At 42.4% G+C, this 24,043-nt stretch overlaps 1 protein-coding gene across 1 annotated transcript in view; it reads left to right on the forward strand.

Moving 5' to 3' along the window:
• Nucleotides 1-12,583: 12,583 nt before the first annotated feature.
• The window catches only part of BAD (BCL2 associated agonist of cell death), a 28,421-nt gene continuing 16,961 nt past the window's right edge, over nucleotides 12,584-24,043 (forward strand). Inside the window, exons 1-2 of the mRNA XM_085625813.1 lie at nucleotides 12,584-12,775; nucleotides 13,205-13,542. Coding sequence (XP_085481939.1) covers nucleotides 13,353-13,542 — 190 coding nt within the window. The 5' untranslated portion in view covers nucleotides 12,584-12,775; nucleotides 13,205-13,352. The remainder of the gene's footprint in view (nucleotides 12,776-13,204; nucleotides 13,543-24,043) is intronic.

The raw sequence follows: 24,043 nt of genomic DNA on the forward strand, positions 1-24,043 counted from the left end.
TGGCCAAAATCGTGGACAACTCCGAAGCCATACTGGCTGCCAGTTATCACAGTCACTCTCACACCTTTCCCAATTTTGCATGCTCGAGTCAGAGCCACTAACTCTGCTACTTGGGCAGATTTCACTCCTTTCAGATAGGATGCTTCCATCACTGTGGAAACCGTACATACTGCATATGCTGCACTCAACACTCCTTCTTCTGTTCTCAAACATGACCCATCAACAAACATTACATACTCATTTTCGGCCAAAGGTACTTCTTTTATGTCTGGTCGTGGTTTCGAACAATACTCAAGCACATCCAAACAATCATGATCTGCTTCATCTCTCACTTTCACATTCTCACCATCAGGTAACAACGTTGCTGGATTCACATTCACACATCTTGCAAGGCTCACATTTGTTGCACCTAATATGACTTTCTCATACTTAGTCAGCCGACTATGTGTCATATACTGTGTACGACTCCTTGTTAAAAGAATCGCCACATCATGAGGTACAAACACTTTCAAAGGATATCCCATCACAATTCCTTCACTCTGCTCCAAACTTCGACATGTTGCAGCCACTGCTTTCAGACATCCAGGTAAACCTACAGCTACCGGGTCAAGCATTGATGAGTAATATGCAATTGGTCTCCTCAATCTTCCATGCTTCTGGATTAACACAGAAAGTGCACATCCATTTCTTTCACTGCAATATAACTCAAATTATTTTTCATAATCAGGCATTCTCAATGCTGGGGCTTCACACAACCCATCTTTCAATCGTTTGAATGCTGCCAATTCTTCCTTGTTTAATTCAAGGGGATCTTTTACATCACTCCTTGTCAGCCGTACCAGAGGTTTTGCAATCAGCGAAAAGCTGCTGATCCACTGGCGGCAGTACCCTACCATTCCCAGAAACATTCTCACTTCTCTTTGAGTCATGGGGGCTCTCATTCCTTTTATGATTCTGATTCTGTCTATTGTTATTTTCCTCAATCCTTTTTCAATGTTATGTCCAAATACTGTACTTCCTTCTTACAATACTGCAGTTTGGCTGGGGACACTTTTAATCCTCCATCTGCCAGGTGATTTAGTAAGGCTATAGTGTCTACCTCACAAGCTTCACGAGTTTTCGACGCCACAAGGAGGTCGTTTATATACTGCACTAGTTCTGAACTCTCTGGCATTTGCAGACTTTCTAATGACTTTTTCAACAATTGATTAAATATTGAGGGGCTTTCTGTATACCCCTGTGGGATTCTGCACCATGCCAAAATACGGTCTCCAAACAGAAATGCAAACATTTGCTGACTGTCGTGATGCAATGGAATGGAAAAGAACGCATGGCACAAATCAATTACTGTATACCATTCTGCATCATGGGGAATCTGATACAAAATCACTGATGGATTTGGCACAATAGGACAGCATGGTACAACGATCTTGCACTATTCTGAATTTCCCATTTGGCTTTTTCAGGCCCATTATGGGTGAATTACATGGACTGCTCAATATTTCTCTCAGAATTCCTTGCTTGATCATTTTCTCAATTATTGGAGTTACTCCTTCAATTATTTCAGGTGTCAATCTGTACTGAGGAATGTTTGGATAACTAACTCCATCTTTGACAGTAATTTTTACTGGGTCTACGTTTTTCATTAGCCCTACATCTTCTCCGGTAAAATCCCAGACCTCTGCTTTTACAGGCAGTTTCAATTCTCTGGGCAATTCATCTGGATTAAATACTGCATATGTTCCAATAGTTTCACATTCTCTGTTAGCTATGGTCATTTTGTACAATACATCCTCATCTGGTGTTTCAAAGGCTATTCCATCTGGAGTACAAAATATAGTGCAGTTCATCTTGCACAGTAGGTCCCTACCTAGCAAGTTTACAGGACTGGTATCACACACCACAAATCGGTGCATGTCAGAAAATTTCCCTCTACTAACCTTTACAGGTTCTGTAAGATGTGTTTTTAACTGTTGGTTGGATACACCAACTACTTGGATTGTTTCATCCGAAAGAGGAAGGTTTTTAACATCTGCTGATCTAACAGTAGATTGAGTAGCGCCAGTATCCACTAGGAAAATAATGTTATCATCATTAATCTTCCCATCCACAAATGGTCCTGTCTGGTCTACTTCTAGAGTTGCGCCAAGTACGCACTCTTCTTCCTCCCTTCGGCACCGTCAATAATCCATTTCCGAATCACTCTCATCATGTTGCAGCCAATACTGCGAAACAGTGCGAGCACGTGATGGTTTATTTACCTGTTCTTCATTGTAGAATCCCGATTCTTTACTATACTTCTGTGAGTTTCTGCTCTGTGGTAAAGGTGGTTTTGGCACCTGGTTCTGGGAAGTAACCACCTGCTGCTGTTGCTGCAGTTGACCACCCACCTCTTTCCGCACCTGTGGATTCAACGATCGATTTTCAATATTAGTATTTGGAGGGTTCTTACACTCGGATTTCCAATGCCCTAACTCACCGCAATTGTGACATGGGAATTTCTTTTTGGCTTCCTCTATATTACCTTTCCCTTTCCCTGTACCAAATCGGGGTCTCACTCCTGGATTGTTCGCTTGTTCTACCAATTGAGCTTTCTGTCGTTCGGCTACCTTTACTTGTGCCCACATTGCCTTTTCTTTCAGCTTTCATTGTTTTGCCTCAATCTCACAACTGAAATATTTTGCATGTCTCAAAACTTCATCTATTTTCTTATTTTGCCAATCAACTGTATGCTGCTTTATCATATCACCAATTTCTGGGCGTAAACCATATACAAACCTGTATACGAAATGGCTCAAGTCTTTATCACTCAGGTTCTCGTCTCCGCTGAACTGTTTAAAAGCCTGAATTAGTCTCTCATAATATGCATGTACTGACTCCTTGCTTTCCTGTTGGGTCCTGTCAATTTTTACCCAATCGGTTTCTTTAGGGGGTACCTTATTTTTCAGGAATGCCATAACCTGCTCATATTTCTTCATTACCTCTGGATCGGGAGCTCCTGTCTTAGGGTCCCTAGGATACTCTTGAATAGGCCAATTTATCATCAGCTTGCATTCTGTCCACAAATCTGCTGGTACTATTATATCAAATAGACTATTTAAATCTATCCATAATACCTTTGCCAATTTTACAAATCTGTCTACCTGCCGGTACTACTCGACGGGCTTTTCACGTAGTCGAGGGAAGTTTTGTGAAAGACAAAATGTCCTGTCTTGTCCATGGAACATGAACATACCCTCCCCCTGGAATCTCTCTCATGGGGTATTCTGTCGTCACCGTTTCTTTCTCTCTAACAGGAAATGCTGGAAATGTCTTCTCTGTGATATTATCACGTCTTTTACACCACTTGCTTCTCCATCTGTCAACATCTCCCCATTTTCTCAACAAACCAATTATGTCTTTAATTTGACCTATCCTACCTGCGGTATTCATGTTCTCTATATCCTTCTCAGTGAAATCAACTCGATAGGATTTTTGCAGTGCTTTTACTTTGTCAAAATCTATTCCCATCTCATTTGCTATTTCCTCTAATATTTCATGCAGGTTTTTCGCTCTCCAGGTTGCACTCTTGCAAAGGAACAACAATTCCTCGTCTTGGTAATTTTTCAATTTTTCAGGAGGGATGGTTCCTACTATTAATTCTTCCAATACCATTCGTAAATTTGCCACATCTATTGACTAGGATTCTTGATCCTTTTTCTGTAATTCTCTGATCCATTCATTTAACTCATCTACGGAAGGTCCCACTGAATTATTTACATTATTTTGTTCTGGGGCCTTTTGTGGTTCTAATAATGTTTCCATTGTCATTCTGCTCTTTTCAGCGTAAATCTGATTAACAAATGGATTAGTTGAAACATTCGGTTCAAACATATTCATTGTCGGTCCCCACGGATTGTCAATTTGACTCCGTTCAGTATTCTCAATTGTATTTTGGCTTCTGTATGGCACTGTCAAGCAATGTTCAGTTTCTCTTTGTTTCTCAAATATGGGCATTACCGGACCTATCGTTACTGGAACGGTTACAGCTTCTAGATTCTTGGTCAATTCTCTTATTTTCTCAGTTAATTCTAGGGTAGTTTTGGCTAGTTCTACTGAATTCTCATCATTTACTCTACTTCCTGTCTGTTTTTCTGTCTCTCTTGCAGAGTTACTTTTCCCTAATTCTGGTGACATGGTCTCGGTTTTAATTATTCATAAGGTTTCTCTCATTGGGGCACTTGGTGTCAATGCCACTGGTTCTGGCCGATACGGTGGTGGGTTTTTGTAAAACACTTCATCAAGAACGTCATCTTCTGATTAATTCACTTCATACCCACTCGAATCCGTATTCCGCGTTTTCGCAGTACATTTTCTCCCTTCATTTTCTCCTATCATTCTCACGGGATACAGACCATCAGTCACACTTGCATTCCGCCACCTTTTCATCCTGTCGTCATGTGTCTCATGTCCATATGATCTACCGAACATATATCTGTAACCTCTACCACTTCTCTGTTTCTCTCGTTCATGCATCTCGTCTTCCCATTCCGTCAATGCCTCAAACTGCGTCGGTCTAGGTCTTGGTTCTAAGTTCATCATCTTGTCTCGGAGGTTCCTCAAGACAGACAAATTAAAGGAACCATGTTCTGGAAACGCCAGGACTCCATCGTCCTTGGTGTATTTTACCCAATTATCTAACCAAATACAAGTATGATACCCATATTTCACAATCATTGCAGATGCGGGGGTTTTCGGTGGAGGAAGCAACTGTCCTTCCCTAGTCTCAACTACTTTATCTTTCTTGAACCATCTTTTAATTTTCCCAAACCACGATTTCTTCTTTTCTGGTGGTTGGTAAAACATTTTCTCGTTTTCCGTATATCGTTTAGTCCTCTTACAATGGTACCGCTATTCTGTCCACTCACAGAGCGACTCTTACTAACGCCCCAATCAGGAGTGTCTACGTCACTATCCCAATCCTCCAGTCTCAGCACGACTCACACTAACGCACCAATCAGGGAGTGTTTACGTCACACTGTTTTCTTCCACTCCTAGCGCGGCTTTACACTAACGCACCAATCCGGAGCGTTCTACACCTCTAACCTACTGTCCAATCCCAGCGCGGTCGTTCTGACATCAGCAGCCGCTTGCGGCAGCTCGCTCTGCTCTGCTCTCGTCTACCCCTCCTTTACAAGACCGCTCTGTGAACTTTTACTGTAACTTTCACGATTCGATTAGTAACAACACTAAAACATCTCCATTGTCTGCTTCGCTAACCAAAGAACAGCAAAAGACCTTTCTCACAGAATTCCGTCTGTCCCGAGAGCAGCGCTTACCTCTGCCCTACTACGGAATCGTTACTTCCGTTGATAAAGTAGCACATCCCTCTACTTCACCCTTCTAGCAAGCATTAGCTAATTGTTTCTCTGGTATTTTAGAAATAACCTAGAGTTTCGCAATCAACCCGAATGCCTTTACATTCACACTCGTTCATACAAGAAAATGTAGTACATACGCACAGAATCCTGTCTTTCCCGAGAACAGCGAACAGTCTGTCCTACTACAGAATTATAACACTCGTTAACAAAGCAGCGCTTCCCTCTACTTTGTCCTTCTAACAAGCTCAGAGAACACCTGCTACCTTTTCAGTGATAAGCGTTATCGGTATGCCAATTGGTTTCCTGGTACTTAAAGACCAAAATTTCACAGGTAACCTTTGCTATCATACACACTTCTCTCACACAGGAAAATGTCTCTATTGGCAACACACGACGATGTCACCGAATCGAATCCAGACAATGCGCCGTGCAACTTCACTTGTCACACGTTTCCCCTGTGTGCCTACAGGGCTATAACAATCCCATCTTTTGCCTCTGCCTCTGCTCTACTACGGAACTGCTAAACTTCCGACTTCCTACATCCCAGAAGTCTTGCAAACAACATATAACTCGACGCGACTCAACATAGAGTGTTAGTACATAAATCAATACCAATCAATAATCAATAAGCTATTTACAAGCAATCGTCGCTAAACCCAAAAAAATAGCTAACCATCATTCTGCTACCAAGAAAACTGCTCCAGCGCTGAATACCACAAAAATCCCCTCGCTACTGGCCAGACCACATTTCATTCACACATTCACTGGTGGGGCCCATAACACCAATCAATCATTCATTCCACTATCAGTATCAATGGTCCGCAAGAGAGGGGAGTTTCGTTCTTTACTTCATGCGCTGGAAATGGGAGGAAGAGTGCACCAATCACCTGATGAGTATGGACAAGTTTACCTATACCTCCCTACCTCACCAGGATCTCAATACATGATAACCTAGCAGTTCCTCCCATACTATTGGCCATGGATCAGCCAGTTGCTGGGAATAGCAACCCTTAATTCTTCTAAACAATATACATTGAAATACTTCAAATAATAACCCGACACAGTTCTTTAAATGCAAACAATATGTTTATCTAATTTAAGCATAAGGAAATCATATAGCATTCAATATTTTTGGTTCGCATATTTACCTAATCTGGCTAAATGTCGTCCTCTATGTCAATTTCAGATCTTTCGTCTCTATGCCCATAAATCAAAGAATCAGTTCGTAAATTAATTGGGCATCTGATCAGTCCATCAGAGTCTCTGGCAGCAGCTGTCCAGCAGTGTCACCGTCCTCTCTGTCAGCATAACGTCAGGCTATCTGGTAAAGTGATGGGGTGCGAAGAAGTAAGCTCTCAGCTCCTACCCGCTCTAGTCTACTTTTATAATAATTTTTTATCGGCAAATGTTACAAAACAATTGAAATTGGTTAACCAGGACCATTCTTCCTGCTTCTCATACATCAAATGTTGCATTAGATGCAGCTTCTTCATTTTTGAGCACATTTGTAACAGTTTCTAGTCCATTCAGGGCATGTTTTATTCCCATGCAGGGTCGTGTCCTTTGTGTCATCAAGTATAATAGGGCAACTTTACATCAAAAGGGCATAGGTCTACAGGCTCAAAACAAACATGTATGTTGTTGAGAGAAGCAAGAACCTACAAGAGTAATACAAGTTATGTATAAAGCCCTCACTCGCTAACCTGGTTGGTGACATGCTTCATCATCGGGCTCCACTGGGTATGGCCGAATGCCATCCCAGTGTGCTGCAACGCCAGGTTACTGCGGAGCGGGGTTCATGTGAGGTGACAGTGAATTTAAAAGTTTCCAATTAAGTCAAAAAAGTGAATTTATTGATTTTGCTAATTGGAAATATTAAAAAGGAGTGAAGGTCAAAAAATAGAAGACCAGTTTCACTCAATGGCGGTCAACATGTTTCTGCCTAAATGAATGTTCAACAGGCTTTCGTCAGGACCAGAGTGGGAGTGCAGAGTCCCGGTGGTGTGAGCGCGCTAAGGTTCACCCTACCGTGGACTACTGTGTGAAAAATATATACAGTGAAAAAATCCACCAAGTGTTATCGTGGTGGAGAGAAACGAGTTTATTCTAGAATAAGGAAGACACACAAACAAAAGACAAAACATGAAAGAATTGTAAATGTTGATGGTCAACTCGTAATCAAAAACGCTGTAGAATCAAGCGGAAAACTTAGTGCTCAAATGAAGAAGTGCCATTAACGTATACCTCAGGTGCAAGAATAGTGAAAACAGTGCACCTAAAAGTATTCGGATACCGGTGTCAGGTAAGTAAATTAGAACTTAGCCTGAATAGCGTGTCTACTGATGTATATCGGAACACACGTGGAAGATATATTCTGTGTGAAATTCTAGAATCACATATGGGCTGGGGTACGGCAAAACGTGCCCCTGTGTAAGTCATGAACACAGACTTATACTGCAAAGAGAATGGAGAACCAGTCTTACTAAGAGGCATATCCATTTGAAGCCTCAGGGATCCCGGGAGTGGGGTGGGAGCAATATGGCACACCCTGCAGGAGGAAAAGGAGAAAATAACACCCTCGAGTAAAACAACTCTTGGACCGCTTACCGTAAAAACGGGAGGGAAAAAGGAGGTTACTCACGCCCTCGCTGCTCGGCACCCGTTAAGAACCTAGAGCGCCTCTTGCAACCGGGTCCAGGATGTGAGGGTCCGTGGCGAGGGACTCGTATAAGTAATGGTGAGAGTGTCCCGTGATACGAGAAGGCAGTGAAAAAGAAAGAGTCATGGCGATTGGACAGACTCTGCCACTGCTGTGGTGTAATTGGTATGAATGGCGGCTGAGGAGCCAATAGTATCTTGAATGAGGAAATGGCAAGATCGTCCGAAGTGATGTGCGAGGTTTTTGTTTTTAAAGGAACTTTATTAAGCGTGGGATTCGGACTCAAGGTTCGCAGGTGTAGCCAGGGAAGGGAAAACAACACAGGGAACCCCACACAGGGAACATAGGAAGGATAGGCTGGAGGCCCTCACCAAAAACGAGTACGCTGTTAATTGGTGTGTGAATCAAAGGGGCCAGAAGAGAAATAAAGAAATAAAGAGGACAGGAAAAACAGCCACTCGTGAATGCGGGGTCTAATTAATAAAGCATACTGGGGACTTCCGCAGGTGGAATTCGGCATGTATAGCACATCAGACATGTAGGTGTCGAAATTGTACTACCTGTCCTGGCTGATGGAGAGTCAGGAAGAATCATAACTACTGAATACTCCGTAAAGCTGATAGGCTAACACAATACTTACGACTACTCTGAAGTAGTATTCCTTGACGTCTTAATCACAATAAAACAAGGGGCACTTCACACCAAGACGTACTACAAACCCACCTCCAGAAATAACCTATTGGAGTTTACGAGTTTTCACCCTCGCACACTGAGGGAGAATTTACCATATGGGCAATTTCTCCGTCTTCGGCGGAATTGCACCTCTCTGGGTGATTTCAAAAACCAATCCGATGATTTGACCTCCAAACTGACAACCAGAGGGTACCCCCTTCCTCTACTCTCCAGAAGCTACAAACGTGCCAGAAACCAACCCAGGGAAGTGCTGTTGGTGGATTACGTAAAAGAGGCCACACCTACACCACTAACATGTGTTACCACCTACAGTACCCTATCCAATAAAATGAAGAAAGCCATCACAAAACATTGGGGTATCATTAATATCAATAATCGCAAATGGGAGAAACCTCTGTTCTCTTTTAAACGAGCTCAGAGCTTGCGCAACAGCCTGGTACATACACGCCCCACCGTACAACCAGACACAATCCAAAGGTCTATCACAGAAGCTTGGGGCCTACCAAAGATCACTGGGCATTTTCCTTGCTCCGATTGTAGCATATGTCATCTGACCTCACATACAAACACTCTTAATCTCGAACCAGGCAGGATCTGGACCCAAAGAGGGCACACCAACTGTAATACGCCCAATATAATCTACCTAATTACATGCCTGTGTGGTCTACGATACGTAGGGATGACCACCAGGAAAGTCAAACTCCGAATATGCGAACACCGGAGTAATATTAGGTGTAAGCGCGTCACTACCAAACTGAGTGAGCATTTCCTATCTGTTAACCATACCACCAATGACTTAATATGGACTGTCATTGAGGAGATCACAGCACGAAAAAACATTCAAAAAATCCTTTTTGAAAAGGAACAGAGATGGGTTTACCGCTTGGGAACTAACCTTCGTGGCCTGAATGATAATATACCTTGGACCACCATATTATAAGTCCCTTGTGTTAGCCTATCAGCTTTACGGAGTATTCAGTAGTTATGATTCTTCCTGACTCTCCATCAGCCAGGACAGGTAGTACAATTTCGACACCTACGTGTCTGATGTGCTATACATGCCGAATTCCACCTGCGGAAGTCCCCAGTATGCTTTTTTAATTAGACCCCGCATTCACGATTGGCTGTTTTTCCTGTCCTCTTTATTTCTTTATTTCTCTTCTGGCCCCTTTGATTCACACACCAATTAACAGCGTACTCGTTTTTGGTGAGGGCCTCCGGCCTATCCTTCCTATGTTCCCTGTGTGGGGTTCCCTGTGTTGTTTTCCCTTCCCTGGCTACACCTGCGAACCTTGAGTCCGAATCCCACGCTTAATAAAGTTCCTTTAAAAAAAAAACTTTGCACATCACTTCGGACGATCTTGCCGTTTCCTCATTCAAGATACTATTGGCTCCTCAGCCGCCATTCCTACCAATTACACCACAGCAGTGGCAGAGTCTGTCCAATCGCCGTGACTCTTTCTTTTTCACTGCCTTCTCGTATCACGGGACACTCTCACCATTACTTATACGAGTCCCTCGCCACGGACCCTCACATCCTGGACCCGGTTGCAAGAGGCGCTCTAGGTTCTTAACGGGTGCCGAGCAGCGAGGGCGTGAGTAACCTCCTTTTTCCCTCCCGTTTTTACGGTAAGCGGTCCAAGAGTTGTTTTACTCGAGGGTGTTATTTTCTCCTTTTCCTCCTGCAGGGTGTGCCATATTGCTCCCACCCCACTCCCGGGATCCCTGAGGCTTCAAATGGATATGCCTCTTAGTAAGACTGGTTCTCCATTCTCTTTGCAGTATAAGTCTGTGTTCATGACTTACACAGGGGCACATTTTGCCGTACCCCAGCCCATATGTGATTCTAGAATTTCACACAGAATATATCTTCCACGTGTGTTCCGATATACATCAGTAGACACGCTATTCAGGCTAAGTTCTAATTTACTTACCTGACACCGGTATCCGAATACTTTTAGGTGCACTGTTTTCACTATTATTGCACCTGAGGTATACGTTAATGGCACTTCTTCATTTGAGCACGAAGTTTTCCGCTTGATTCTACAGCGTTTTTGATTACGAGTTGACCATCAACATTTACAATTCTTTCATGTTTTGTCTTTTGTATGTGTGTCTTCCTTATTCTAGAATAAACTCGTTTCTCTCCACCACAATAACACTTGGCGGATTTTTTCACTGTATATATTTTTCACACAGTAGTCCACGGTAGGGTGAACCTTAGCGCGCTCACACCACCGGGACTCTGCACTCCCACTCTGGTCCTGACGAAAGCCTGTTGAACATTCATTTAGGCAGAAACATGTTGACCGCCATTGAGTGAAACTGGTCTTCTATTTTTTGACCTTCACTCCTTTTTTAATATTTCCAATTAGCAAAATCAATAAATTCACTTTTTTGACTTAATTGGAAACTTTTAAATTCACTGTCACCTCACATGAACCCCGCTCCGCAGTAACCTGGCGTTGCAGCACACTGGGATGGCATTCGGCCATACCCAGTGGAGGCCGATGATGAAGCATGTCACCAACCAGGTTGGCGAGTGAGGGCTTTATACATAATTTGTATTACTCTTGTAGGTTCTTGCTTCTCTCAACAACATACATGTTTGTTTTGAGCCTGTAGACCTATGCCCTTTTGATGTAAAGTTGCCTTGTTTATATCACACTGACTTTGTTGTTTTGAATTCATTTCCTTGAGGGGAGTAGTCGTGTTGTTCCCTTCCTCTCTCGTTGTTTACATATATCAAGTATAATAGTTCATAGTTTAAGTAAATCCTTTGTTTGGGGCTTGGCGCTCCTCCCAGGATGACCTTCACGGATACAGTCTGCCTGGGGTCAGGACGAGGTTATTGTTGCTCATCTTTTAGCGCAGGCGCACTTCACTCAGTGACTTCTCTGTCTTGTCAGGGCGTCAGAATAGGGATGGCAGCCATTTTGTGGCCACTCCAGATAGGTCAACTTAACCCCTTGCATGCCCGCCCCTTTCCCCGCCCAGTGCCGCGCTTTGCATTAGCGGGCGGAGTTCATGACGAGCTGGACTCGTCATTGGCACAGCGCCACCGCAGCCCATGACGAGTCCAGCTCGTCATGGGCACTGAAGGGGTTAAGCAAAGAAACATAAAACGTAATTAATACATGGAAATGACAATCAAAATGTTATTCCCTCACTAAGCCCACTATGTGTGTGTATTTATCTGGCAAAAGCAACACGCATTGCAGTTTATACTCACAATTTAAAGCACGATTCACAAATCACAAAAGCAATATTAAACATGCAAATTCTAAATATCTGATATTAGTATGCGTACGAAATTAGTTTACTTATCAATCAAGCCATGCAAATGCGATTCCCACTTATGTTTTCTAATTAGTAATGTAGATTAATCACCCACTGCAAACAATTAATACTATTAATGTTAATCAGTTATTCATATTAATTCAAAATGATGAAATGGAGGAGGTATACGTTTCTTAAGGAAAACCTCGCTCCAGCACGCGCTTTACAAGTACTCTGATTGATTGATTGATTGATTGATTTAAAAAGAGGCAACTTTAAGCGGGAGACAGCTAAAATCGAGTGATATTTTGCTTCAAATGTCGGGAGTCTCCCGCCCGAAACGGGTCGGATGGCATGTAATCATTTCACCAATATATGAAGCTGCTGGAGCGGAAAATATAAGGATTGCAACGTTGTTTTGTCCAGCGCCATGGCGCCCATTGTTGCCAAAATCCACGAACAAAGTTAGCGCTCTAGCTCTTTCGTAGACACCCGCGGGTGAGTCAAACCTCAAATCCGAGACGAACAGGCATTATTAGAATGCTGTGAAGGAAGCCAGGTCACTTTCTTGCACTAGTCCGTTCTCTATTTTAGCTGCCTCCAGCTACACCGGAAGTAAGTATAAATACATCCCCCTTGAGCTCCGAAGGAAATCTTGCTCCGGTATGTTGCTACCTGATTGGCTGCTTCTCCTAAAGTTACCTGGGTGACGGTGGGTACAGAGGGCAGCCTGTGAAAACATCGGCGTGTACAGTGAAGGCGACCAAAAGGAACGAGCAGCAGGGTAAGTGAACGAATCCTCTTTTAATAGGGATATGACGCAGGGTTTACGCAGGGTTTGTGCTGGTATAGAGCAACATCCGTAGAAGGGCAGTTAACACCAATTGTTGGTATACATGCTGACTGGCCCTATTCAGGTTGGATACTTCGATTTTTTTGTTTTTCTAATCCCAAAATGGCTTTAGTTAAGGTGTTTCCCTCCTAAAATAACCTCTGCTTCAGTTTAAGTGATTGAGGAAGCTTAAATCCCCGATTTTTAAAAAAACAAATCTCCCTCTAAAACCAGCTTCAGAATGTTGCAATGTATGATACTAATGCTGCCTTCTTTACGCATTTGGAATGGGAAATCTTTCCTTTAGTCCCTGTAGTGTGTCTATTATCATGTTCTTCAGAAATTGTTTGGTATATATTTTCAATGTTGTTTTGCCCTTAGGCGTTCATCTTCATCAAGGTTGTGCGGTGACCAATCGAGGAGTGTTTTTTCGGTGGAGACAGAAACGAACTTGTTCAATAATCTTACCCCGTCTCTCTTCGCGCCTCATTTCCCCCTGGATCAGTGTCAGGGAAAGGTCGGCGAAACCATGGCGACTGCATTTCAGCTCGGGGGTGAGGACGACGGAGACGAGAACCCCGGAGACGAGTACCCCGGTGTCTTCAAATCAGACCCTCAACCGGTGCAAGTGCATTCAGGCGACAGGTCGCAGATGGGCAAGCAACACCATACGGCTCCTGAGCTGCATCATCCAAGCACACTTGAGGCAACCAGCAGCTGTAAGTATTGCTCGCCGAATTAGCTATAGAGCGAGAAACCAGGACTGCTTAAGGCCTCAGTTTGGGTGGATCTGTCTGAACTTCATTACTTTTAATCCACAATAAGATCCTCCTCTCACAGACAAGCTTATAAATGCTTCTTTTCTGTGCTTTTGCACTTCGTGATTTTTCATTAGACTTAAACCCCCAGATACATTGTTATTAAATGTTAAAGGCAGGGCTTTAAGTGGGATAAAAAAAAACGGGGTGGTCTCTCAAAGGGGCATGGACGATCTAATTAAGGGCGTGGTTTAAAAACACCTAAGCTACAAAAATGTGCGTAGCATGCTACGCACAGATATTTTGCTGCTTATGTCATTGCATCCAGACATATAATACAACAAGTAACATTGCACCTAGAACAAGACAGGACTATTGGCTTCGTCAATGGTTATTAGTTGCATAAGATACATAAGCAACAACTATGGCTTCCTTGTATAAAATATTAAAAATGCTTCCGTTCTGAAATTATGAAACTGTGAAAGTACTGTAACCAGTCTCTTTGAAGCTACTTCTATAGGCTGTGAAGGGTGGCACTGCTGCAGAGTTAAGATTTGTTCCTCAATCTGGTGGTGAGGGTAAAACCTTGAGCCCGATAGGGACCCGTCTCAGCACCTGCTTTCTAGAACTGCCAGTGCTGAGCCCCGGCAGGACCCGGCTCACTTAAAGCCCTGTTAAAAGGTAATTCACATTTTTAAAACTGCTAAATGGTGATGCAAATACAGCTGTGTGTACAGGACTGTGTGCACACGCGTGAATAGCGCTAAGAAAATCTTAACCCTTATGCAGATGGGTAAATGTAAATCTAAATGGGTAGGTTTGGCTTTGCTGTTTGAGAGACTTCTTTGATCTTCGGACTACCAGTCGAGGCACAGTGTTGCGTAGGGTAACCAAATAAATCTGATAGCATAATGCAAACCCTTCGGGTTGAATTTTGTAAGCATGTTAATGCTGTCCTTTCTCTAGCTTAATGGACACTTGTGCAATGTTTACCCATGCATACCTCCGTGCTTTCTATTTACAATGCATGTAAAGGCATACTATTGTGTAGTTCCTATATTACCTATACAGGATCTGCGCGTTTGGATAACATACATTTGTGGGTTTGGTGGCAGACTGGTTCCGAGCACCCCCACCGGATACGTTAGCCTGTTTGCATTATCTAGCTCACAGTGCCACTAGAATCTCCTCTTATTGGGAGAGTATAGTTTCTGGCAACCTCAAGACATGACAACCCTGATCCCTCAGGATTGTGGAAACCATATACTACTTTTCGCTCTGTCACTCGTGCTCACTACGTTTTGTCTCAGAGATACACAGAATAAACAGTTTGGGCGTTTCAATAAGAATTTATTGAACAGTTGTTATTCTAGTGTAAAATAGATGTGCTGTAACAACCATTAGACAGTAGCAGAGGTATGTGATTAGCAGTACTACGCAAGTAAAGGGATGGACCAGTTCTACCATTTTGCAGTAACCCTGAATATATACAAGTACATGGAATACATGATAAGTGCATACTCCTACGATTCCTCCCTAACTAGATGTACCTAGCATCTGTGTAGGTGTTATGCCAAGAATCCCTCTTGGATTGCGTCCACTCAATTACCTGAGAATTGGCGAATGTGGGACCCCCTTCCTGATCTCGAGTTGGACACCCCGTGAGGGATGTTAGACCACTGCTAGCTGGAGCGTCTGCATGCAGGATCCTCGGCGTCTCTGGTCAGTGTGTCAGCCGGGAAGTCACGGTCTCCTCTTCTGTCTAAGCAATAAATGATGTGTGTGTATATATACCCACAGGTCTTCCCAGGGTGTTACTGTGTCGACCTAAAGGATGACATCTGCCATGAACTTTATACACTGATATTATTTAGGAGATGTCAGTCCTGCTGTTAGTACTGCTGTGCTTCCAAGAAGCTTCATGCATAATGTATGAGATTCTAACTAGGGGAAAAAACGGCGTTCTGAATGCAGTGTCGTATCTAGGTAAAAGGTCAGTGCCTAAGAACCGTTATGTATGTAATGTGGGGAAGAATATAGGTGAAAGGTTGTGATATTACTTGCGTCTATATAAGGTACCTGTATAGAATATAACACTACAATTGGTATGTTATTGTAGTTGTGTTCTTTGAAACTTGTAGAATTCTGCTTGTTTTCTCTAGCTACATCTGGTAGCTGAGCTAGCAATATTATCTTATTTTGCTATAAAACAATATATATGTGCCAGCCATTGAGGAGATGGACCGTTAGGGTGAGCCTTATGGATACAGGGATTTTGTTCCGGGTCCTGTGTGCAAAGATGGAAAAGGCCCATGTCTTGCCGTTTTTCCTTTTTTTTTTCTACTCCTTAGCAGTCTGATGGCGTCCTGGCTGCGTGTGCGCTGAGAATCAACGGAAAGGGTGCACATGTCTGCAATGCGGGTTGTGATGGCTTTGTAAATGATTTAGCTAGTTTTGAAAATGGTGTGGGTTAGTAAGGGGAGCAAATGCAGTTCCATCATGATGCGGGTGATGTAATCATATTTGTACAGGCTCTGGATCAGACGTGTGTGTAGGATGCCCTAAGGAGTACAAGTGTGGAGGCTGGGAGGCCATGGTGTAAGGGTTTTCATCAACATCCAGATGCAAGAGTGCAAGGGCTTGAACAGAAATTCTGAAGTCGCTTTCTGGAAAAAACGCTTTGACTTTCTTTGGAAGAGGTAGCTGGTACCAGACAGAAAAGGAAAACATAAGTGATTCTTGATGGATGTGTTTTAGAAACAACTAATTTTTAAGCTGTTCCTACACAGTGTAAATCTTATTTTCCATCTGACCGTGTCTCAAGCTTCTCTACACCGTGTTACACCACACTTTGTTACAGTAGCTATGTGGTAAGAAGAGGACCTTAGGAAGTAGTAACTACATTCGCCAACATTGCCATTCGGGCAAGCGGTAGTGCAGAGGGCTAAAAACTAAAGCCAGGAATAAGTGTCAATTGAAAGGACTGGGCGCTCCAAGGAGTTGTAGTTCCACAACTGCTGGAACCCAAATCTGCCTTCTTGCTTAACTAATGAAATTTTGGTAATCTTCCAGTGAGGAGGCAGAGACTACCATATGATTCTTGGGACTCCTGTTTGTAGGATGCATTATGTGTAGGCCAGGTGGAGCTTGCTTTGGATATGAATTTGCTGAGCTGGCAGGAGAGTAGGGATCAAGGCACTGAGGTATCCATCTCAGCAGTTAACTGCTTTATTGTTTAGTTTATGCTCAGTTAACAAGTTCTCATTTGGTTCAATGTGTAAGTAGCCTGTACTGTTAGTGCCTGTTGTTGGTGTTTACTCTGCAGGTACACTGAGCCTGCATGATTTTGGACAGAATGTCAGAATTATGGTTGTGTGCACAACTGGACAAGAGCTGTGTTGCTCTTATTAAAGATTACTGTTGGCCCCTGTTCCGCTACAAGCGCTTTTATCATGCTGTAGGTTGTGAGAATTGTCTGGTGCACACTTCAATTTTACTGCCTGGCTGTATGCATTGAGTTACCTTTGGCTGAAGTTGTGGCATAGGGGTGGTTTGAGTTTCCAGACTTATGTTCACAATCCCAGTCTCGCACATGTAAGTGGTCGAGGCGGTATCTATAAACACCTTGTTGCTATTACTTGAACCTCATTTTCATGTTACTTGTGTAGAGCCCTAGATTGCTCTATTATAAAGCTGTGACAAAGGATCAAATTAATTGGAGAGCTGCGTTTTGTATCGGACAGCGAGGGAGCTTATATTTTGAATACTTGAGCTATTGCATATGTTAAATATCAAAGAAGTTCTGAATTTACCAAAAGCGAGACTAACATTTTGATTTATATACTGCATGTTTGGGAAGCATTGTTGATGATAATAGGACAACAGTTTCTTGTTCTCTTGCGGTCCACCGGCAATGTCTTGTTGGGTTCTTCTTTTTCTTAATGGGGAATATGCACTGCATGTGTTCGTAGAAAGTGTAGATTGTGGGCATGGGTGTACCATATTGCACAGCAGTGCATATTTTTAATTGTGTATTTTGTGTAGCGCGATCATGTTAATATGTTTTATAGAATGCAAAACATGAGTATTTTGGTATGGTGCATGACACACTAAACACCTGTTGGATAGTGAAGTCACATAGGCAGGTGTGTGAGCTGGATTATATGCGCTTGTAAGTGCCTGTTAGCTTAGCGTTGTACAAATTAGGCCAAGTCAGGCAAAATTGTATTTTATAAATCGTTTGTAACAATAAATGAAGAATTGTTTACACCTGACGTCCAAGTGTTACATTGGTGCTGGTTTCTCTTGGTGTTGTCTGTGGTCTTGATCTGGGCTCTCCTGAAGCTGGCGTTTGTTGCCAAATTGTGGTACCTAACCTACAACAGAAGTCGATAAGCTCGTGGTGTGGAGGTTTTTTTTTGTTTTTGTTTTTTTTTGGGGGTTTTTTTTTCTCTTCAGACCAGACGCATACTCTCCTCTGCCAGCCAGCAGAGCTTTAACGGACTCTGTTCTCTTTAGTGACAAAAGAGCCTTGATGTCATTGGGTTTCATAAAGCTCAATACTATCTCAAATGGTTTTACTACTTGATTATCCAAGTTTGTACGCAGGGTTCCTTAGGTGATATTTTTGGATTTTTCCAGCTGATCCTTTGCATTTTCCAGCCTTGTGTAAACTGAGGCCTTGATCCTTGTTATTTCTTTCTCCTTACAGTTCCACATGTGCTTCTAAACCCAGTGTTGCAAAAGATCAGTCTGAGAAAGTGGCGAGGGTTCATCTGTGGGTCTCGCAATGCAGTGTCTGCGTCATATTGGTGCTGGAAGGAAAACCGCACCTACCTCAGTAGAATTTGCTCTGAAAATATCTGGTCCCATTTATGGGTCAGTTGGTTCACATTATGGAAAGGCATCTTGTATCTGTACTACCTCCACCCTATAAATAGGTGTGAAGTAAAAGCTTTCCGTCTTGACTTCTTTGGTTGCTGCCATTGATCAAACTTGCCTTTTTAGGTCTCGCCTGACCCAGTGCATGCGCTGGTCTTTCGAGACTTTTTGAGAGGGCTCCAAAAAGTGCTACCAGGCAAGCCTAGACCTACAGTGCATGTGCGCGGTCGAGCGTGCCGCGTTTGACGCGAGTACTTTCACTTTCGCTTTGATGTTTGATCATAGCCAATAGGTCTCGCTTTTGGGACCTTCTACGTATTTAGCTATGCAACTGTTGCATGGCTAAACACTTATAAAGTCCCAAAGGCGAGACCTATTGGCTATGCCAGTGCTTGTTTGAGGTTGTCACTTGGATGTCCCAGTTTTCCTTAAAGCCAGTTATTTCTCAGCAATTAACACTGCATTGTATTCACTAGTTAGGTTTTAGCCCAACTTGGTTAAGTTTATGAATTGAAGAAGCTGTAAACATTTACTATTACATTTTTTTTTTATGGACAAGGGTCGCTGAAAGGAGTGACCCAAATTTTAGTGCCTGGCAATTGATACTGGTTCTGTTCAGGAGCTACAGAGGCCTTAACAGATCACACTATGTTCTGGAAGGCTACATTTCTAGGGCACGAAAGTCAGAAAAGACATTGGAGTGGTTTGGTTTTATTTATTATTTTTAAAGCAAAGGGATCAGATCTCTAGTATGGCCATTGGTGAATGTAAGATTTAAAGATTACATCTACCACCAACTGATAAAAGAAATGCAGCATGTGTTGTGATGGGTGTAGTAACTTTTTAGTGAGTGGGAACAGCACATTTTTAAATATGGTGCAACCTATTTGTGAAAAATAAACTAGGCTTGGGTGAAATTTTTAATTACATCAACATTATCGGCATCATTTAAGTAATTTTGCTAAACAAAATGTATGCGATTACACTACAATGGTATTTTTGGTGAGAAATTTTAACATAGGATGTACCTTTAGGGTCATTTCTTAAAGTAGGTGGCATTTCAGGTAGAATGCGAGCAGCAGTGTGTTGAACACGAGCTGCAGTTTCTTCAATGTGGGCAGTCAACAAAATTCAGGTAGATGTTTTTTACCTGAGCAGAACGTTTGGGTAGTTTTAAGTGCAAAACTACAAATTCTTAAGCAAGCAGTGGTGTTTTGAATGCAAGCGACCGGAAATTGACTCATAAATACATTACAAAAAAAAAAAATGTTTTTAAGTTCAATATCTTTTATTACATTTTGTAACCAGAGATACAGTGGTAAAATAAATAAACCGTAAGAGGCAGGGTAAATTGAGGGGGAGAGGGAAAGACTGTGCATATGAGTCATTACACAACTAAGCAATTGATACAGATCCCTTCTTTGTGCAAAAATAGATACATACACAATTAGGCATGAGTATTACAGTGACTTCGTAAAAAGATGTAACATTTCCCAAGTAAGGGAAGATGGCAGTGAGGATGACCTTGGGGGCTGGCATAGTACTGGCGGAGGTGTATTGTGACGATTGTGAAAGGAGCTTACTGAGGGGGAAGTGTTATACTTGAAGGAGAGATCATGGAGGCTTGTGGATAAAGGCTCTTGTGTCTAGCGCGGTCCATATTGAACACCCCAAGGCTCTCCACGGAGATAATTGAAGTGCAATGTTGTCGGCTCCCCTGAGAAGTTCGGCACTGTTGCCACATAGAGAAAGTGATCGCTTTAAAGTTGTTCCTGTTATTTAGTATTAGCTTGCAGGCCAAAGTGAGCATTAGGTCTAGTAACAAACGATCGTTGTCGTTCTTGAGTTGGGGGTCTAAAGGACTCAGAATAATATATGAAAACTCTTTTGGTGGGAAGAATATTTAGGGTATGTCTGATGCAACCTAAAACCCTATTCCAAAAGTCTTGGAGGAGGGAGCATTCGAATAGCATGTGTGCTAGTGAGCCCTCTTCTTCATAACAGCACTGGCAGGTGCGATCTTGTTTGAGTCCAACTTTAAAGAGTTTGGCGCGGGTCCAGTATGTCCTATTAATTATCAAATATTTAGTTTGGGATACAATAGGTGACATTTTATGAGAGTAGGGGGATTTATTAATGACTGTCCAGTCAAATGCAATGTTATTCTTGTGTGATTCAGCTTCCCATTTTTGCTGATTACGTGATGGGGTCTTATTTTGGTTCGGTAGGAGTATTTTGTATATGCTAGAGACCAGGTGACCTCCTTTGAGTAACCAATCCAAAGGGGTAATGAGAGAATGGTTAGTACCCACAAGATTATTTTTTTTAGCCAGTCTTATCTAAAGCTGCAGGAATTTATAAAAATCTAGGTCTACCAGATTGAATTGCTTTTGCAAGGATAAGAATGGTAGAGTAGAGGTACCTTTGAACATGTCTTGCCCTAGATTAATGCCTTTACATGACCAGTCCAACCAGAAAAATGAGGAGCTGTCCATATTTAGTGGGATTGTTCCATAGAGAGGACGTGTAGGAATGTTGAAGCTTGACCTCCAGGCGTGAATCAAGGGTTAGGAGGGCTTTTTTGGTGTTCTGTATAATGTTTCTAGAGTGCGGAAGATGAGTTGTGCCCATTGTGGCTAGTGCCGCGAGAGGAGTGAGGGATTTTTCTATCGCCACCCAGGGAGGTTCATAAGATGGGTTATCAATGAACCAATTGGAGCCCTGCTTGCATAGAAAGGCTGTTTGATAGTTTTTGAAGATGGGTAGGGATAGCCCCCCCCCCCCCCCCCCCCCCCTTTACCTTGGCCAGCTTGAGCTTTTTCATAGAGATTCTGGGTTTTTTGTTCTGCCACAAGAATTTACTAAGTCTTATCAATCCTCCTTTTTTTTTTTCTTTTTTTTTTTTTAATTCTTCTGTTAGGGTCCTGGGCAGCATACTAATTAGATAGTTATTAAGGGGGTGACCATCATCTTTAGTGTCTCGGTTCTGCCCCACCATGATAAACTTAGGAGACCAGCTATCTAGAAGGGAGTCTATTTCTTTGGACAGTAGTTTCTCATTCGTATGTACAGTGGTGATTAGTTCGTTTGTGAACTCTAGATGCTAAATATTTGATAGTCCTGTTGCCAGGAAAGGCCTGATGAGCTTGGGATGCTTTTTATGACCACAATATCTGAGGAGTTTTACCTCAGATTTGTCCTTATTAAGGGAGTACCCTGATACTTCTGAATATTGATAAATGGTATTCATTTGGGCCGGAATGGCATTGGAGGCATCTTCAGTGACAATTAGCACATTGTCTGCGTATTCAGCTAGATTGGCGGTTGTTAGCAAAAGAGATACCGACAATGTTTTGTTTTCTCTGATATGTTGTAGGAAGGGCTCCAGTGCAAGAGGAAACTGTGGGGGCGAGAGAGGACAGCCCTGCCTTGTCCCTTGGTTAAGTGCAGAGGAAATTATGCCTCCAGCTCTGACTTTTGCCGATGGTTTGTGGTAGAGAGCCATTATCATTTTGATCAGATTATCGCCTAGGTTGAACTTCTCCAGAACAGCTTTAAGGTATCTCCAATCAGCCTCATGAAAGGCTTTTCTGCATCCAATGTGATGGCTACTGTGGGTGAGTTAAGGAGTTTAGCCTTTTCTGTGGTATGACATAGCAGACGTGTATTGTCACTAGAGAGCCTGTATCTTAAAAATCCCACTTGAGATGGGTGTATTAGTATGCAGATGTGCTTTTGATCCCTATTGAAAAGAATCGCTGCATAGATCTTGCAATTGAGGTTTAATAACCAAATCGGTCTGTAGTGTTTAGGTAAGAGGGGGTCTTTACCTTCTTTGGGCAAGACAGTTATGATTGCTTCAGCTGGCGTGCCAGATACCTGACCAGTCTCTGAGAAGTGATCAAATAGTTTTAATTGTGGTGGCAGTAGGGACGAGGCGTTACCAGGTTTCAGCTTGTTGATCGCCATTAATACTTCATTTTCCGTGATCGGGCCATTTATTGAGGCTTTTTGTAGGTCTGTGGGGCTAGGAAGAGTGATCCCACTTAGATAATCATGACCGTTTGAGTGATTTACGTTAGTATTTGCCTCATACAAGTCTTTGTTGAAATCCTTGAAGATATCAACTATCTTTTTAGGATTAGTGTTAATGTTCCCGTCCTTGTCCTTCATAGCGTTAATGCGTATTTCTGTATTTTAAATTTGAGAGGATGCTAGGGAATTGCCCGCCCTGTTCCATTCGCATAGTTTGAGCTTTTTTGTTCATTGACCCATATCCCCGCCCTGCTGATGCTGATTTAATTATATTCATATTTCTTATTAAGGATTTTGTTAAGAGTTTCAATGTCATTGTTGGTAATATGCACTTTTTCTAGGTCAGCGATTTCTTTCTCTAATTTAATTAAGTTAGAATCCTGATTATTTTTCACATTACGGTTGCTTTTAGGGTCTCCTATCTTGTCAGGTCAGATGTCACACCGGCTTTGTTTTCATCAAGAAAGTTAAGAATCTTCTCTTTAATAGCCTGGAGATTACCTTGTTCAGTTAGTATCTCGTCATTGAAGCACCAGCTTGTTTTTTTTTTTATGTGGTGCAGGGTCCGAGATGGATAGAGTAATACAGGAGTGATCTGAGATCACTCTAGGTTCAATTGTTTGGTCTACGTTACATACTGCATTGTTGGAGACCAAGATATAATCTATACGCGAGTATGACTTATGGGGAAAAGACTAAAATGTAAATTCTCTTTCTGCCGGGTTCTGGATTCTCCAGGCATCTACTAAATTGTATTTCGAACAGATTTTCTTCAGGGCTTTATATGACTCATTTGGCTGGAATGGGAATCTGGAATTTTTGTCAAGGAGTGGGCCAAGAGGTAAATTGAAGTCACCCGCTAGAATAGTGGTAGCGGTATCAGGGATTTTACCTAATTGTGAGTACAGGTCATCCCAGAAAGATGGATCGTCCTCCGTAGCAGCATAGATGTTAGCAACGTGAAACTCTTCCATATCTTTGGTAAGCTTTGAGATAACCCAGGAGCTCGAGATTAAGTTGATTCTGGAATTTCTTGTAATTAGTGTAAGTACCCCATTTATCTTTGTCAGCGGAGTAGGCACTATCTGAGAAGTGAGAATTAGCAGTGCTATCCAGCTTGGTTTCTTGGAGAAGGATCACCTTTTTTAGTCTGTTCAAATAATCTACTACCTTTCTCCTCTTTACTGGGTGATTAATTCCTTTCACATTTAATGAGACTAGCTTAATACATTGATATAGACCTGCCATTTAGTATGAGAGAGATTTTCTGTAGTCCAGCGTTACCCTACTATGAGGTGGCATTGTCAAAAGCCACGTTTTGTGGTGAAACTTCCCTTTGTGTTTGACAATTTGACATGAGACACAGGAAACACAAATCAATAGGTAAGGGAGCCAGTAAAAAATACAGCAATACAAACGGAAAGCCCAACCAATATCAACCGCCTCCCCCCACATTGGCCAACGGGCGTAGCGATAAGAGGAGAATAGCTCCTCCGGAGGAACAAGTTTTGAGAACTACATTGTTTTGTAGCAGAGCCCCACAAAT

The sequence above is a fragment of the Triturus cristatus genome, chromosome 9, assembly GCF_964204655.1.
Source record: "Triturus cristatus chromosome 9, aTriCri1.1, whole genome shotgun sequence".
Lineage (NCBI taxonomy): Eukaryota > Metazoa > Chordata > Amphibia > Caudata > Salamandridae > Triturus > Triturus cristatus.